At 48.4% G+C, this 13,914-nt stretch overlaps 1 protein-coding gene across 6 annotated transcripts in view; it reads left to right on the top strand.

Annotated features, from left to right (window-relative positions):
- The window catches only part of CREB3L3 (cAMP responsive element binding protein 3 like 3), a gene marked incomplete at its 5' end in the record, with an annotated part of 40,542 nt that overhangs the window by 18,826 nt on the left and 7,802 nt on the right, over window positions 1–13,914 (top strand). For 3 of the 6 annotated variants that reach the window (XM_079917514.1, XM_079917510.1, XM_079917511.1), the window contains 4 exons: window positions 10,191–10,332; window positions 10,833–10,961; window positions 11,401–11,698; window positions 12,775–12,887. In XM_079917514.1, coding sequence (XP_079773640.1) covers window positions 10,306–10,332; window positions 10,833–10,961; window positions 11,401–11,698; window positions 12,775–12,887 — 567 coding nt within the window. Of the gene's footprint in view, window positions 1–10,190; window positions 10,333–10,772; window positions 10,962–11,400; window positions 11,699–12,774; window positions 12,888–13,914 lie in introns of those variants that run through there. The other 3 variants (XM_079917512.1, XM_079917513.1, XM_079917509.1) reach the window with 2 other exon arrangements.

The following is a 13,914-nucleotide window of genomic DNA, read 5'->3' as shown; positions in this document are numbered from 1 at the left end:
GGACTGGGCAGAAGGGTGTGGATTGCGAGATGGCAGGGGCGCTGACCCCGTTTGCTGGTCTAGACTCAGGACCCTCACGGGGTACTGTCCCAGAGGCCACCTGGTCTCCTGAAGTTGGGGGACCCCCTTCCTATGGTTGGCTCAGGGCTAGACCCTGACACCAAGCTTGGAGAACTGGATCTCTGACCCAAGGGACCTCCCAGCTCTTTCCACAAACACATCCCATCCAGCCCCACGCAGAAACTTCTAGAACCATCACAGGACTGACATCAGCCTTCTCATCCTGGAACAAGGCACCACCCTGCCCTCAACTCCCCAGGATCTTTCTGCCGAGGCCTCCCTGACCCAACCCCTCCCATCTCTCTTTCCTGCTTTATTCTTCTATACCTGGTCTCTCCCAATTTATTTATTCTTTACATTTCTAATTGAAGTATAATTGATTTACAATGTTGTGTTTCTCTTCAATTTACTTGCTTATGCACAACTGATTTTACTTAGCATCTTCCCCACCTCAGAACATCAGCTCCACAGGGGCGGGGCATGGGGAATAATTGGTTATGTTCTCTGCTGGGTCCCCAATGCCTGGCACACATCAGGCACTCAAGAAGTAGTGGTCATTGGGGCTTCCCTGGTGGCGCAGTGGTTAAGAATCCACCTGCTAATGTAGGGGACACGGGTTCGAGCCCTGGTCTGGGAAGATCCCACATACTGCAGAGCAACTAAGCCCATGCGCCATAAGTACTGAGGCCGCGTGCCTAGAGTAGTCCCCGCTCGCCGCAACTAGAGACAGCCCGCGTGCAGCAATGAAGACCCAACGCAGCCAAAAATAAATAAATAAACTATTAAAAAAAAAAGAAGTAGTCACTAGAATGAATGAATGAATTCCCGGACATAACGTCCTTCATGCTTTAGGAAGGACAGAGGGAGCCTCCCACCCCCTGACAAAGTCTCGCCTCTCATGGTATTGGGAGACCCTGGTTCAAACTTCCTGTCTTCAGTCACCCCTGAGAGCCAGGAACCCCTTGGACTGGGAAGCCTGGAGGATTAGGTGCTAATCAGTTGGCATTGCCCAAGAGCCCGATCAGAGTCCCCCTGTCCCCAGCCCCTGGCCTGCCTCAGCCACACCCATGTCACAAGGGTTTTACTCACTGCCTGGCCTGGCCGTACCCCAAGGGAGAGTCCCGGAGAAAGAGGGGGAGGAGGGGCAGGGGAGGGGGGGAGCAGGTGCTCCCAGACCCCCTCACCTCTTTCCCCCAAAACTGACCTAAAGGGAGAAGTAGAAAGGACCCTCTGGCAAGCAGCCAAAGGAATGCGGAGGTGACATGGTGCCGAGGGACATGTCCCCATCTGGGGCAGGGGACCTGGGCGTTGTCTCAATGGTGGCTGACTCATGGAGTGGCCATGGTGAATCATAACCCCTTATTAGCCCCTCTGTCCTCCTGTGCAAAATGGGGACTGTCATTAGGGCCAGACTTGTGCTGAGGCCAAAGGGCTGAGGGGGCCGGAAAATGACAAGCAGACGTCTGCCCTTCGAGCACCTCGGAAGCTGAGCGGGGCGTGTTTCTTACAGATTCATATACTAGTAATAATAGTAATAACCCTAAAAACGGCCAGAGTTTGAGACCTGGCTGTGTGGGCGTCCCTTCTGAGCACTCCACATGTTATAATGGATCAAACCCCCAAGAACCCGGTGAAACAGGGCCTTTATCCCCCATTTTACAGATAAAGAAAATGAGTCAAGAGGAGCAAAGTTATTTGCCCACAGTTACAAGTGGTAGAGGCAGGATTCGAAACCAGGCCCTGCTCTACCCCAGCCAGTTCCATGGAAATATTCTCACTTTAAAGTTTTTAGCAGTTACATCAGAAAAGTACAAAGCAAAATGAAGTTTCGTATTAATAATAAATTTTTGTCAATCTGAATGACTGAAATCATAAACCCAAGCTGTTACCATTTCAACGTGCAGTCAATGTCACAGTTATGAACGCAGTATTTCATTTTTTTCATGCTAAGTCTTGGATATCCAATGTGTATTTCACACGTACAACCCATCTCATTGTGGATGCTCAGTTTCATCAGAAATCCTCGATCTGTATTTATAGAGTTCAGAGAATTTACAGTAAAAATGTAGATTCACATATGCAACTTGTTCCATATATACTCAAAAGTTGTCTGTTAACTAAGTATCAATTTTTTAAATTTAAATGAATAGAAATTAAATAAAAGTTAAAATCCAGTTCCTCAGTCACACTTTTTATACTTCAAGCGCTCAGTAACCACATGTGAACTTAATCCTGCTGTTGGGCTGAGCAAGTCTAATCCACAGAACCTGCGGATTACAGAAAACGTTTTCTGAAAAGGGCCAGATAGTAAATATTTTCAGCTTTGCGGGCCAAAGTGTCTCTGTCAAGACTATGCCACTGTGTGACAGCAACTGTAAACAATATGTAAACTAGTGGGAGTGACCATGTGCCAACAAAGTTTTATTTATAAAAACAAATAAGGGGCCAGAATTGGCCCATAGACTGTAGTTTGTTAGCCACGCACTAAACTCCATGATTATATTTATACATGTTCAGTTGTTCCTTCTACAAGTATTGATTCGTCAGCTACTGCATACCAGGCACAGTTCCAGGCACTAGGGATACTGCACACAGTAGGTCTTGTCCTAATGATTGTCCCTATTTTGCAGGTGAATTCTAGCTAGAGACTTTATGGTACTCCACCCCACAACCTTTCCTATCTCTGACTTGTTAAGCACCTGGATCAATGTTGATGTATAGAAGGAGTAAAAGACACTTTTGTAGACTGAAATAATGAATGAATATTGACATTCCCTAGGATGTGTCCCTCTGCCTGACACAGAATAGACACTCCATAAATGTTTGTTGAATGAATGTACACTGTGATAAATGAACAAAATATATAGTGTCGGGTGACAGTAAGTTTCTATGAAGAAACATAAATCGAGATGGGGATGGAGACTGGTTTTAAAGAAGGTAGTCATGGAGAGCTTCATGGAGGAGGTGAATTCGAGCAGCCATTTAAAGGTGAAAGGAGCCAGCCACAGGGAGATCTAGGAAAGGGGATAGGACAGCAAGTGCAGAGGCGCTGAGGGAGGACCGTGCCTGGTGACATGAGTCCAGTGTGGAGGGAGAGAGAGGAAAAGCAGTGGAAGATGGTGCAAAGGTAGTGAGGGAGAGGGCTTTTTGAGTCCTAATAAGGAAAGCAGACTATGGGGGCAAGCATGGAAGCCAGGAGGAGGAGAAGGGGGAGAGTGCACTGGTCCAGCCCAGTGAGGATGGGGCTGGACCAGGACAGTAGAAATGGAGCAGGCAAAGAATGAACGTATTTTGAAGGCAGAGCTATCAAAACTTGCTGATGGATTGTAATAAACATGTGCAAAGCCCACTGGAAGATAAACAGAAGCACAAGAGTGTGGGAGCTGAGGGAAGGAGGAGGGTGACAGATACACAGGAAGTAGTGAGAGCCAAAAAATAATGCCACGGAATTCAGAACAGTGGTTACCTCCATGGGGGGAGGGGTAACTCCTGAAAAGGGATTTCTGGAGTTCCGGAATATTCTTTCTTTTTTTGGCCGTGCCATGTGGTATGCGGGATCTTAGTTCCCCAACCAGGGGTCGAACCTGTGCCCCCTGCAGTGGAAGCCCAGAGTCTTAACCACTGGACTGCCAGGGAAGTCCAAAAATTATATATATTTTTAATTAAAAAAATTTACACAGGGTCTTGGTGCAAACCAATGCTAATAGCATGCCATCAGATTAGAGTATAAGAGATTCAGTTATGAGCATTTGACAGCCAAAAAGTAAGGGGGAAGGAAAGCAATGATATGTGAATAGGCGAGGACCATTTTGGCAAATTCAGAACTGGCCAGACATTCTTGAGCATCCACCATGCCCTGAGTAGTGTGAAGGGAGATGAACAGACCTGCCTTCAACCTTCAAGGGACTCAGTCTAGTTTTGAAAAGACAATACAGACAGGCAGGACCAATCAACAAATACCTAAGGAGAGTGTGTTAAGTGCTAATCTCTATAATCTACATTCAAATGTGAAGTTTGGGGCAGGGGGAGACAGCTCTGTGGACAGGATTAATCAAGGAAAGTAAATAGTTTTTTTGTTTGTTTGTTTTGTTTGTTCAGTGCAAGGGTCAGAAACTCCAGCTCAAAAATTTTAAACCAAAAAGGGAAGTCACTGGCTCACATCACTGCCATGTTTCTGAAGCCAAGGAGTGGATTTCAGGTATGGCTGAGTCCAGGACTTCAGACCATGTTGTCAGGGATTGAGTGCTCTCTGTCTGCTCTGCTGTATTCTGGGTGGGCTTCATTCTCAGATAGCTTCTCCCATCATGGGGTCATGATGGCCAACAGCCCCAAATCTACACTCCTACAGCTCAGCACCCCGAGAGTGCTATAGAGTGGAAAGGGGAGTTCTGGAGTGAAGTGACTTCCCAGGGTCTAATGTAATATCTGTAGTATCTGTGAGGTGTGGAGGTAGAGTTCACACACACGTCCGTCTGTCTCCAAACCCTGAGTTCTTCTTAGCCACTGAATCATACTACCTCCTGTAGAACTGTCCCCAAGCTGCAGAGGAAATGGTTAGCATTTTCTCGATTTTAAGAGTTTTCTCATTTGAATTTTTTTCAGTCTTTTCTGACTTTTAACTACCACTTGTCTGAGCTAGAATCTAGTACAGTATGCAATCTCCAGTCAGTAAAGATTCAGGAAGCAGTTTCTATGTGCCCTAAACTAAATGCTGGGATCTTATAGATAGGAATCTTGTATGTTTAAGGGTGTGAGACTGAATATCATAATTTCATGGTGTTTCACATAGAACCCAGTGGCTTTTGAACATCTTACCACTTGAGTACATCTGAAACCCACAGAGGGAAGTTATTTGCCCTGGGCAAAAAGATAAGAGCTAATATAGATCTGGGCTACAGTTCCTTCAGGCTCCATGAAGAAATGTAAACGTTCCCAAGAAAAATAATATATTCACCCAAAATCAGTCATTCACATTTTACCTAGGTCTAGTTATATCTAAGTAACATCTGAGAGGGGGTGACTTTTGCCCTGGGGAAAAATGCTAAGAACTAATCTTTGAGTTATGATGCCTTAAGGCTCCGTAAGAAAATGTAAATGCTCCCAAGCAAAGGAATATATGTGCCTGATATCAGTCATTCACACTGCAGTTGGAATTAGCTCAAAGTTCTTCGAGCACATTTTCCCTGAGGTAACCTCAGAGATGGAAAGGAAGAGGGATCTGTGAGAAAAGCACAGGTATAGGGAGACTGCCTCCTGGCAGGACTTGGCTGGCAATTACTGATATGGTAGTGTTCACCTCAGAATAAAGCAATAATGATGAGAGGGAGGCATCACCTTATTTAAGGAACGTTACAGGCAAGGCAGTGGGAATGCTGGACTTTGGGGACCCAGGTGGATCAATTTACTTTTGTAGAGGGGGCAGCTCCTAAACACTAACTCTAATACAAGGTGAGCTTGTATTAGAAAACTTGGGAAACTATGGAAAAGGTATGTTTTGCATTTTATTTGTTTTTGGTTTTTTTTTTGCGGTACGCGGGCCTCTCACTGTTGTGGCCTCTCCTGTTGCGGAGCACAGGCTCCGGACGTGCAGGCTCTGCGGCTGTGGCTCACGGGCCCAGCCTCTCCACAGCATGTGGGATCTTCCCAGACCAGGGCACGAACCCGTGTCCCCTGCATCGGCAGGTGGACTCTCAACCACTGCACCACCAGGGAAGCCCCTATTTCTTTTTTTTTTTTAAGTTAAATTATACTTCTTTGTTTGGAATATGTACATCAGGCACATGGCTGAGAATTCCAAAATAAATGATTCTGCAGGGAAAAGCCCTCCTTCTTCTCTATCCCACCTCCCAGCTCCCAGCCCTGAAGGTTACCACCATTACCAGATTCTTGTGTCTCATTCCAGAGATATTCTATAAATATATAAGAAACATGTATACACATTCATTTTTCCTTTTGTCACACAGAGACAGTATCTTGTGTTGTGCACCTTAATTTTTACTTAACCAGTGCATTTTCAATGGGAAAGATATTATCTTCAAGGGGGTTGTGAAAGCTAGTTCTTAGGGGGTGAAAAAAAATCTTACTCTTTTACTGTATAAAGCACAGATATACATATGGTACATGAGCATGTATATAGAATACATGTGGATTTACAGTTTCATGGGGGAGCAGTTAGGAAAATGTCTTCAAAGACTCCTTGTGGGAGGGCCAGAATAAAAAAAATGTTGAGAAACACTGAAATAACCATATATTTTCAATATTGTCCCATATCAGTACATAAAGAGAACCCTCATTCTATTTCACAGCTACATAATATTCCATTGTGTTAACACATCAGACTCTATTAATCAATCCCCTATTGACAGATATTTTGGTTGTTTCTAATGTTTTCCTAAACGCATTATGTACATGGTTGTGCATTATGTATTTAGTATGCTTTTTATTGAGGTGGAATTAATTTACAGTAATGATGCACAGGTCTTAGGTGTGTTCAATTGGCTGAGTTTTGACAATTCTAGACAATCATGCAACCACCATTAAAAATAAGATATGGAATATTTTCTCCACCCTAGAAAGTTCCTTCATGCCCCCGTCCGCTCAATTGCCCACTCTACTTCAGGCAACCACTTTCTATCACCAAGAATTACTTTTGCCTCTTCTCTGGGTGTCGTATAAATGGGATCCTACAGTATTCTTTTGTGTCTGGCTTCTTTTATCACAATACATTTGAGATTCATCCGTGTTGTTGAATGTATCAGTAATTTATTCCTTTTTATGGCTGAGTACTATTGTGTTGTATGGATATACCAGTTTGTTTATCCACTCCCCTATTGTTGGGTATTTGAGTTGTTTACCGTTCAGGACAATGATGAATCAGGCTGCTGTGAACATTCATGTACAAGTCCTTCTGTGAACATATATTTATATTTCTCTTAGGTAAATACCCAGGAATAAAATTGCTAAGTCATATGGTAAATGCATGTTTAACTTTATAAGAGATTTCCCAATTGTCCAAAGTTTCCCCAAGTGGTTGGACCCTTTTGGTTCCCACAAACAGTGGGTGAGAGTTCCAGTTGCCCCAGATTTTCCGCCAACAACTGATGTTGTCTTTTGTATTGCAGTCAGTCTAGTGGGTATCTTTAAACGTTTTCGTATATCAGAAATGGTTCAGTATCAATCAAGTGCAACTTAAAAACAAACCTACACCTACGCAATTATGTTTAAGAAATGCTACAAACTCTGTCCCTTCCAAGGGTGTTACAGAGTGTTGTAAAGGCTCGGACAAGTTCCGCAAATCTGTTTATTAACACAGTATTCCTCAATCAACACAGCATCCTCTTGTGTTATGTTTCATACTTTTTAAATAATTAATTAATTTTTGGCTGCATTGGGTCTTCATTGCTGCGCGCGGGCTTTCTCTAGTTGCGGCGAGCAGGGACTGCTCTTCATTGCGGTGCGCGGGCTTCTCATTGCGGTGGCTTCTCTTCTTGTGGAGCACTGGCTCTAGGCATGTGGGCTTTAGTAGGTGTGGTGCAGGCTCAGTAGGTGTGGCGCACGGGCTTAGTTGCTCCACGACATGTGGGATCTTCCTGGTCCAGGGCTCGAACCCGTGTCCCCTGCATTGGCAGGCGGATTCTTAACCACTGCGCCACCAGGGAGGTCCCATGTTTCGTGCTTAAACACATTGGTGGAATCTATTGTGGGAATTTTACTTTAGATTCCAACTTAGCATCGCTTTGAAGCATGTGGTCATGTCCAGTAAATTAGGTCATATGATTCCAAGGGCATCAGAAAGTCCTCTTGTCCCTCAAATGCTTATCTTTATCCTACCTTTTCAGACGTCTCTTCATTAGGACATATAAAAGCCTTCCAAAGCCCACGATTATAAAATTACAAAAAAGTACAGATATCCTGGGGAGGTGGACTATGGGGTCTAAATCTACGTGAAGGTGTAAATGAGTAATACCAGATCCATGATTCTGGCAGGTTTTGATAAGAAGAGGAGGAAGTTCTATGTCAAGGGCACCGGGGCTCCTCAGAGTCATAAATGGGAGTGAGGGGGAGGCAGAGACAAGCCCAGAAGTCAAACTTCACCTACTTTCTCCACCTGCTGACACTGCCCTGGAAAGGAGCCTCCACAGCAAAGGCTGAATAAATATTATGACTAGGAAAGCCAAACCAAACCAAACAAACCCCTTAAAAAATCCAACACACACACACACACAAATCCAACACAGAGTGGTTAAAAAGGAAATAGATGCAGAGGTCAAGAGTGAGATAATGTCCCCCATCCAGAGGGGGGCAGTTACCGTAATGCAGGGATTCTCCCACCAGGCACTGCTGCCATCCGGGCCAGGCTTTCTCTGTGTGGGGCCGTTCCAGGCATTGTGAGGTGTGGAGCAGCATTCCTGACCCTCACTCATTCCACGCCTGGAGCACCCCCAGTTGTGACAACCACAGATGTTACCGTCAGATAAGAGAACCACTCTGGCGCAGCACATAATAGGTCGTCCTTAAATTTTTGATGCATGAATAAATAATGGCTGGTCCAGGGAGAAATATACGCCAGGATGTGAATTTCTCGAGAGCAAGGAGGGTGTCTGAGTTACTGTGTAAACCTAGCACCTACCATCGTGCCCGGCACACAGAAGGTTCGTCATCCATTCACTAATCTCCAACAGCTTCCTGCTGTATTTAGTATAAACCAAACTCCTTGCCACAGACTGCAAGGCCCTGCACGACCTGCCCCGTCCCCTCCCTGCCCTCCCCTCCTCCCTCTCTCACTCTGCTCCGTCCACATGGGCCTCCTGGCTGTTCCTCCAACACGCCAGGCCCCATCCTGCCCCAGGACCTTTGCACATGCTGTTCCTTGGCCTGAAACACCTTTCCACTAGATCTCCCAGTGGCTGGCTCTTTCTCATCATTCAGGACTGTACTTAAATGTCACCTTTTTTTTGGCCATGCCACATGGCATGTGAGATCTTAGTTCCCCGACCAGGGATTGAACCCGCGTCCCCGCATTGGAAATGTGGAGTCTTAACAGATGGACCACCAGCAAAGTCCCTAAATGTCACCTCTAAAAAGAAGCCTTTGCCAGCCCTCTGTTGCCCTTTACATGATGACATTTAGTTTCTTGGTAGCATTTGTCCATTTGTCAGTTTTCTGGTGTGTTTATGCATTTATGGTCTAGCTCATCCACTGCCTTATCCCCAGGGCCTTAAATAGTGCTTGGCACACAGGAGGTGCCCAATGAGTAAGAGTTGACTGAGCACCTCCTGTGTGCCGGGCACTTCCTAGACACTGGGGACCCAGCTGAGAACAAAAGAGCCTCTATCTTAGCCCCGAAGTCACTCACATGAAGAGGCAGGGGAGGAATGAGGGAAGAACACAGGCAAGTAAACAAGAAAATTTCAAATAGTGAGGATTTCAGTGAAACCAGTGATGTGATAAAGAGGTACAAGGTGAGGGCTCCTCTCTGGTGAGGGGTCAGAGACGGCCTCTCAGCTGTCTGGGCTGAGATCCACAGATAGAAAACATTCCCAAATATGTGAACACAGTGATAGATTCGGGGTGGAGGGGATAGGAGTTCCAGGCAGAGGGAACAGCTAGTGCAAAGGCCCTGAGGAGGGAATAAGTTTGGCTCAATGAATATTTATTGAGAATAAATGAATGATAGAAGATTCTAGAAGGAATCGATTGTTCTGGTTTGGCCGTGGAGAGCTTGCTTGCGGGCAGGGGGTTGGGGGTTGCCAGCTCCAATGAGGGAAGGGGGCTCCTGGCAGAGGGAAGGGCTCTAGCGGAGGCCTGGGCAGTTCTTGGTTCTGTTCTGAGAGTGGACAGGACCCAGCCAGGGGCCCTAGGCTTTCCTGGAGCTGACATCCAGGGATTATGACGAGAAACAGTCCCTGAAAGTAGGGGAGAGGTCATGTCAGAGCCGCGGCTCCCCAGACTTTGGCCTTTGCCCACTGCCGGCTGGAAAAGCACGAAACATCTGAGATAACGGTCTTCCCTCCCCTCCCCCTAGCCTGCCCCCGTGTCACTGGTCCTTAACCCTGTCTGTCTTGCCTGTTCCCCAATCAGCACCTGGGGGTGGGCTAGGAGCTCCCCAGGACTATTTCAGCATCTTTTAGGGGTGGTGACAGAGCCACAGAGAAGAGCCGGCTGAGCCTGGGAGCCCTGTTGGTGGGGTGAGCCCCCAGCTCGCAGCAGACGCAGAAGTGGCTGGAGAAAGAGCTGGCCAGGCTCATGAATGGGGAATTAGCAGTTGGAAAGGTGAGCCCTGCATTGGTCTCCAGGTGAGGGAGGGTTTATGCCAGGAACCTTCCCCAAGCTCCCAGGGTTGGCAGGAATCTCACATCCCATTTTACAGATGAGAAGACTGAGGCCCAGAGGGAGAATGCAACGACCAAAATTGTGTCTCCATTCTGGGGCTGCTCCTGGTCTTTCTTCCTGGTCCCCCCGCCTTCCAGAAGGGGGGAATTTGGGCAGCATGGGAGTGCAGGAGAGGGCTAGTTCCATCGGCTGATCATCCCCATGGGGGCATCTGTCTACCACTTTTTAAAGAAATTGGCTGTCAGGCCCCGCGAGTCTCTGGGTTGGCCCCAAAACACAGATTTGGAGACAGAAGTCCAGCAAGCAGGAGCAGCAGGCCCGACCTTGGGGCTGGAGCCGGGATAGAACTGGAGCAGGATGGACCTCAGGGTGGTGTGCAGATGGGTGGTGGGGAGGAGAAGGGCTGCGTGACCCTCACAAATGTCCCCTCCTTGCCCCAGATGGCTTCCTCCACCAGTCTCACGTGCCCTACCGACAGCCTGGAACTCTTGGATCTCCTGTTTGACCGGCAGGACGGCATCCTGAGACACATAGAGCTGGGCGAGGACTGGGGCCACGTTGAGGACCAGGTGATAACCCACTGCATTTACCCCAGGGCCAGAGCCAGGACCCCACTCAGCTCTGTGCGTTTATTGCTCATGTGTGAGATTTTAGCAAAGCACGTTATTGTATGGAACCTGCAGATGCCGTCACCTCCTTCTTATAGGTGGGGAAAAGCGAGGCCCAGAGAGGGGTGGTGACTTGTCCTGGGTCACACACACAGCAGTTTGGAGTTGGGTCCAGACTTAAACTTGGGGCCTGAGCCTCGACACGGTTGGATGTTGTTCCCGTGCTACATGACTGTGTTCAGGCTCCAACAACACTGGGGGCAAGGAGCGTTAGCTCTTTCCGTCTTACAGAAAGGACACGTGAGGCCCAGAGAGGGTCAGTGGCTTTCCCAGAGACACACAGCTATCCAAACCGAAACATAGGCCTCCTAATTCCCGCCGTCCCTCTCCGTCCCAACAGGTCCTGCCAGGCCCGAACTCTGATGATTTCCTCAACTCCATCCTGGGTTCTGGCGAATCAGTGCCCAGCTCCCCGACCTGGTCTCCTGCGGCCAGTGACAGTGGCATCTCAGAAGATCTGCCCTCCGACCCCCAGGACACCCCTCCACACAGTGGGGTGGCTGCCACCCCGGTCAGCTGCCATAGCACAGAGTCTGGCAAGGGGCCCTGCCCCTCCTACCATACTGGCCCTGCCTGCCCCACCAGGAACCTTGGGCCAGTGGCCCAAGGGCTTGAGGCTTCCGTTGCCATAGACCTGGGTGAGTCCTGTGTCTTTGCTAACTACCCTCACCTTCTCCCAGGCACTTTACACGCAAACCCATTTTCGGTACGCAGGCCTCTCACTGTTGTGGCCTCTCCCGTTGCGGAGCACAGGCTCCGGACGCGCAGGCTCAGTGGCCATGGGTCACGGGCCCAGCTGCTCCGCGGCATGCGGGATCTTCCCGGACCGGGGCACGAACCCGTGTCCCCTGCATCGGCAGGTGGACTCTCAACCACTGCGTCACCAGGGAAGCCCATGCAAACCCACCTTTTGAGATGGGTATTGGGATGCTGTCTGTCATGGGCCCGTTTTTCAGGTGGTTAAGAAATGAGTCAGAGCTGCAAAGGTGGGATGCGCCCCTGGCAGGCTGGTTCCTGCCGCAAGCATCATGCTGGCAACCTTATTTTTGTACCTTCCGTGCCTGGATCATAGTAGACGCTCAATGAAAATGTGTGAGGTCACGGGATCCCAGGCCTTGGGGTGTTCCCCCTGGACCTGGAGAAAGGCCTGATGCAGAAGCCACCGCCAACAGGGTATCCTTTGTCTCTTGAGCATTGCGATGGTATGGGAACGCTTATTAGTCCCTTTGGAGACTTGACAAAACTAAGGCTCAGAGAGGTTTAGTCCCTTGCCCAAGGTCACACAGCTCCACCCAGTCGAGATTAGAGCAAAGGGCTATTTGACTCTGAAGTCTGTGCTCTCCAGAGCAGCTCACCTACAGTTTGCCAGGTACCTGGTGGGAGGGAACCACAGGTGAATCAGACCTGGTCCTTCCCCCGAGGGAGAGGTAAGGCCAGGCCAACTGCAGATCCTGCTTATAATGCTGGGCAATAACAGCTACTCCCTCCCGGGTTGACAGTGGGTCCCTGACAATGTCCTGATGAATCTGGGTTCCCATCTTATGGTGGAGGGGAGACTGAGGCACCAGGTCTTGGGGCCCCAAGCTGTGCTACAAATCCCTAGCACATTGGGGTCAATGCTGGGAGCTTTGCTGGAGGAGGGAAGTAGAAGCTGGGAGCTCAGGGGCCCCCCGCCTGACTCCTTCCCTGTCTCTGTCCCCATCTGCCCTGTCAGAAATGTGGAGCCCAGGCCTGTACGCCGGGGAGCAGGCTGAGCTGGCCAACTCACCCCAACACTGCAACCTCACAGTGAAAGACCTCCTCCTCTCTGGCAGTGGCGGGGACTTGGTGAGCAGTCCCCACCCGACCCCTGGAGCATCAGAGGTGGGAGGGCACTGGAGTTCATGGGGCCCCAATACCCCCATTTTGGAGACTGGAAGACAGTCACAGACAGGGGCTGATAGTAGTCCAAGGTAAGTCCAAGTCACTTACTCTGACTTACACCCAGAGTAAGTCAGTGGGTCCCAGTCCTGAGTTCTCTGTCTCTTGGGCTGGGATACTTTCTACTATAGTAGTAGTATTTAAAAAAAAAAAAAAAAGGGCTGAAACTTACCAAGCATCTACTATAGGCCAGGCACTCTTCTAAATGCTCTTAATGTATCATCTTTTAATTCACAGCAACCCTGAAAACTGGGGCTCTTATCTTAATTCTACGTTTGAGGAAATGGGCACAGAGAGGTCCAGTAATTTGACCTAAGTCACACAGCTGCTGCAGGCTTAATCCCTGGGCTGGCCCATTGGGCCTACTGTGCCCATTGCACGCTGACTGAGGGCTGTCTATCTTGCCCTGGGGTTCGACTACAGGTAAACCAGACCTGAGAACCCAATCAGTACCTCCATTTCTCAGATAAGAAAGCCAATGCCCAGAGAGGTTAAGCCACAAACCCAAAGTCGCACAGCAAGAAAGTGGCCAAGTCAGAATTTGAACTCTAATTTGCCTGATGCCCAAAGTTGTCCTGACAACCTCTAAGAAAGAGCAGAACACCCCTCTTGACTTGAGAGATGCACGGTGAGCACCAGCTGTGTGCTCAGCCTCTGGGGACCTCATGGTCAAAAGGGGACAACTGACTGCTCATGGAAGTGTACCCATAAGGGAGAGAGGCTGGAGGGGCATTGCAGGTCCAGGAAGGCTTCCTGGAGGAGGCAGAACTTCAGCAGGTCTTGAAAGATAGGAAAGGTGAATGACTGCTCTGGAAATACTAACTTGTTTTTGTAAATGTGTCAAGTTTAATACTGTTGTTCTGTGTGTGAACAACGTTGGGAAGTGGAAGACCTTATCCCCATTTGGCAGATGAACATACTGAGGCTTGGATCC

The sequence above is a fragment of the Stenella coeruleoalba genome (genome assembly GCF_951394435.1).
Source record: "Stenella coeruleoalba genome assembly, chromosome: 3".
NCBI lineage: Eukaryota > Metazoa > Chordata > Mammalia > Artiodactyla > Delphinidae > Stenella > Stenella coeruleoalba.
Note: the sequence above shows the minus strand (reverse complement) of the source record. Positions and strands in the feature narration are given on the sequence as shown.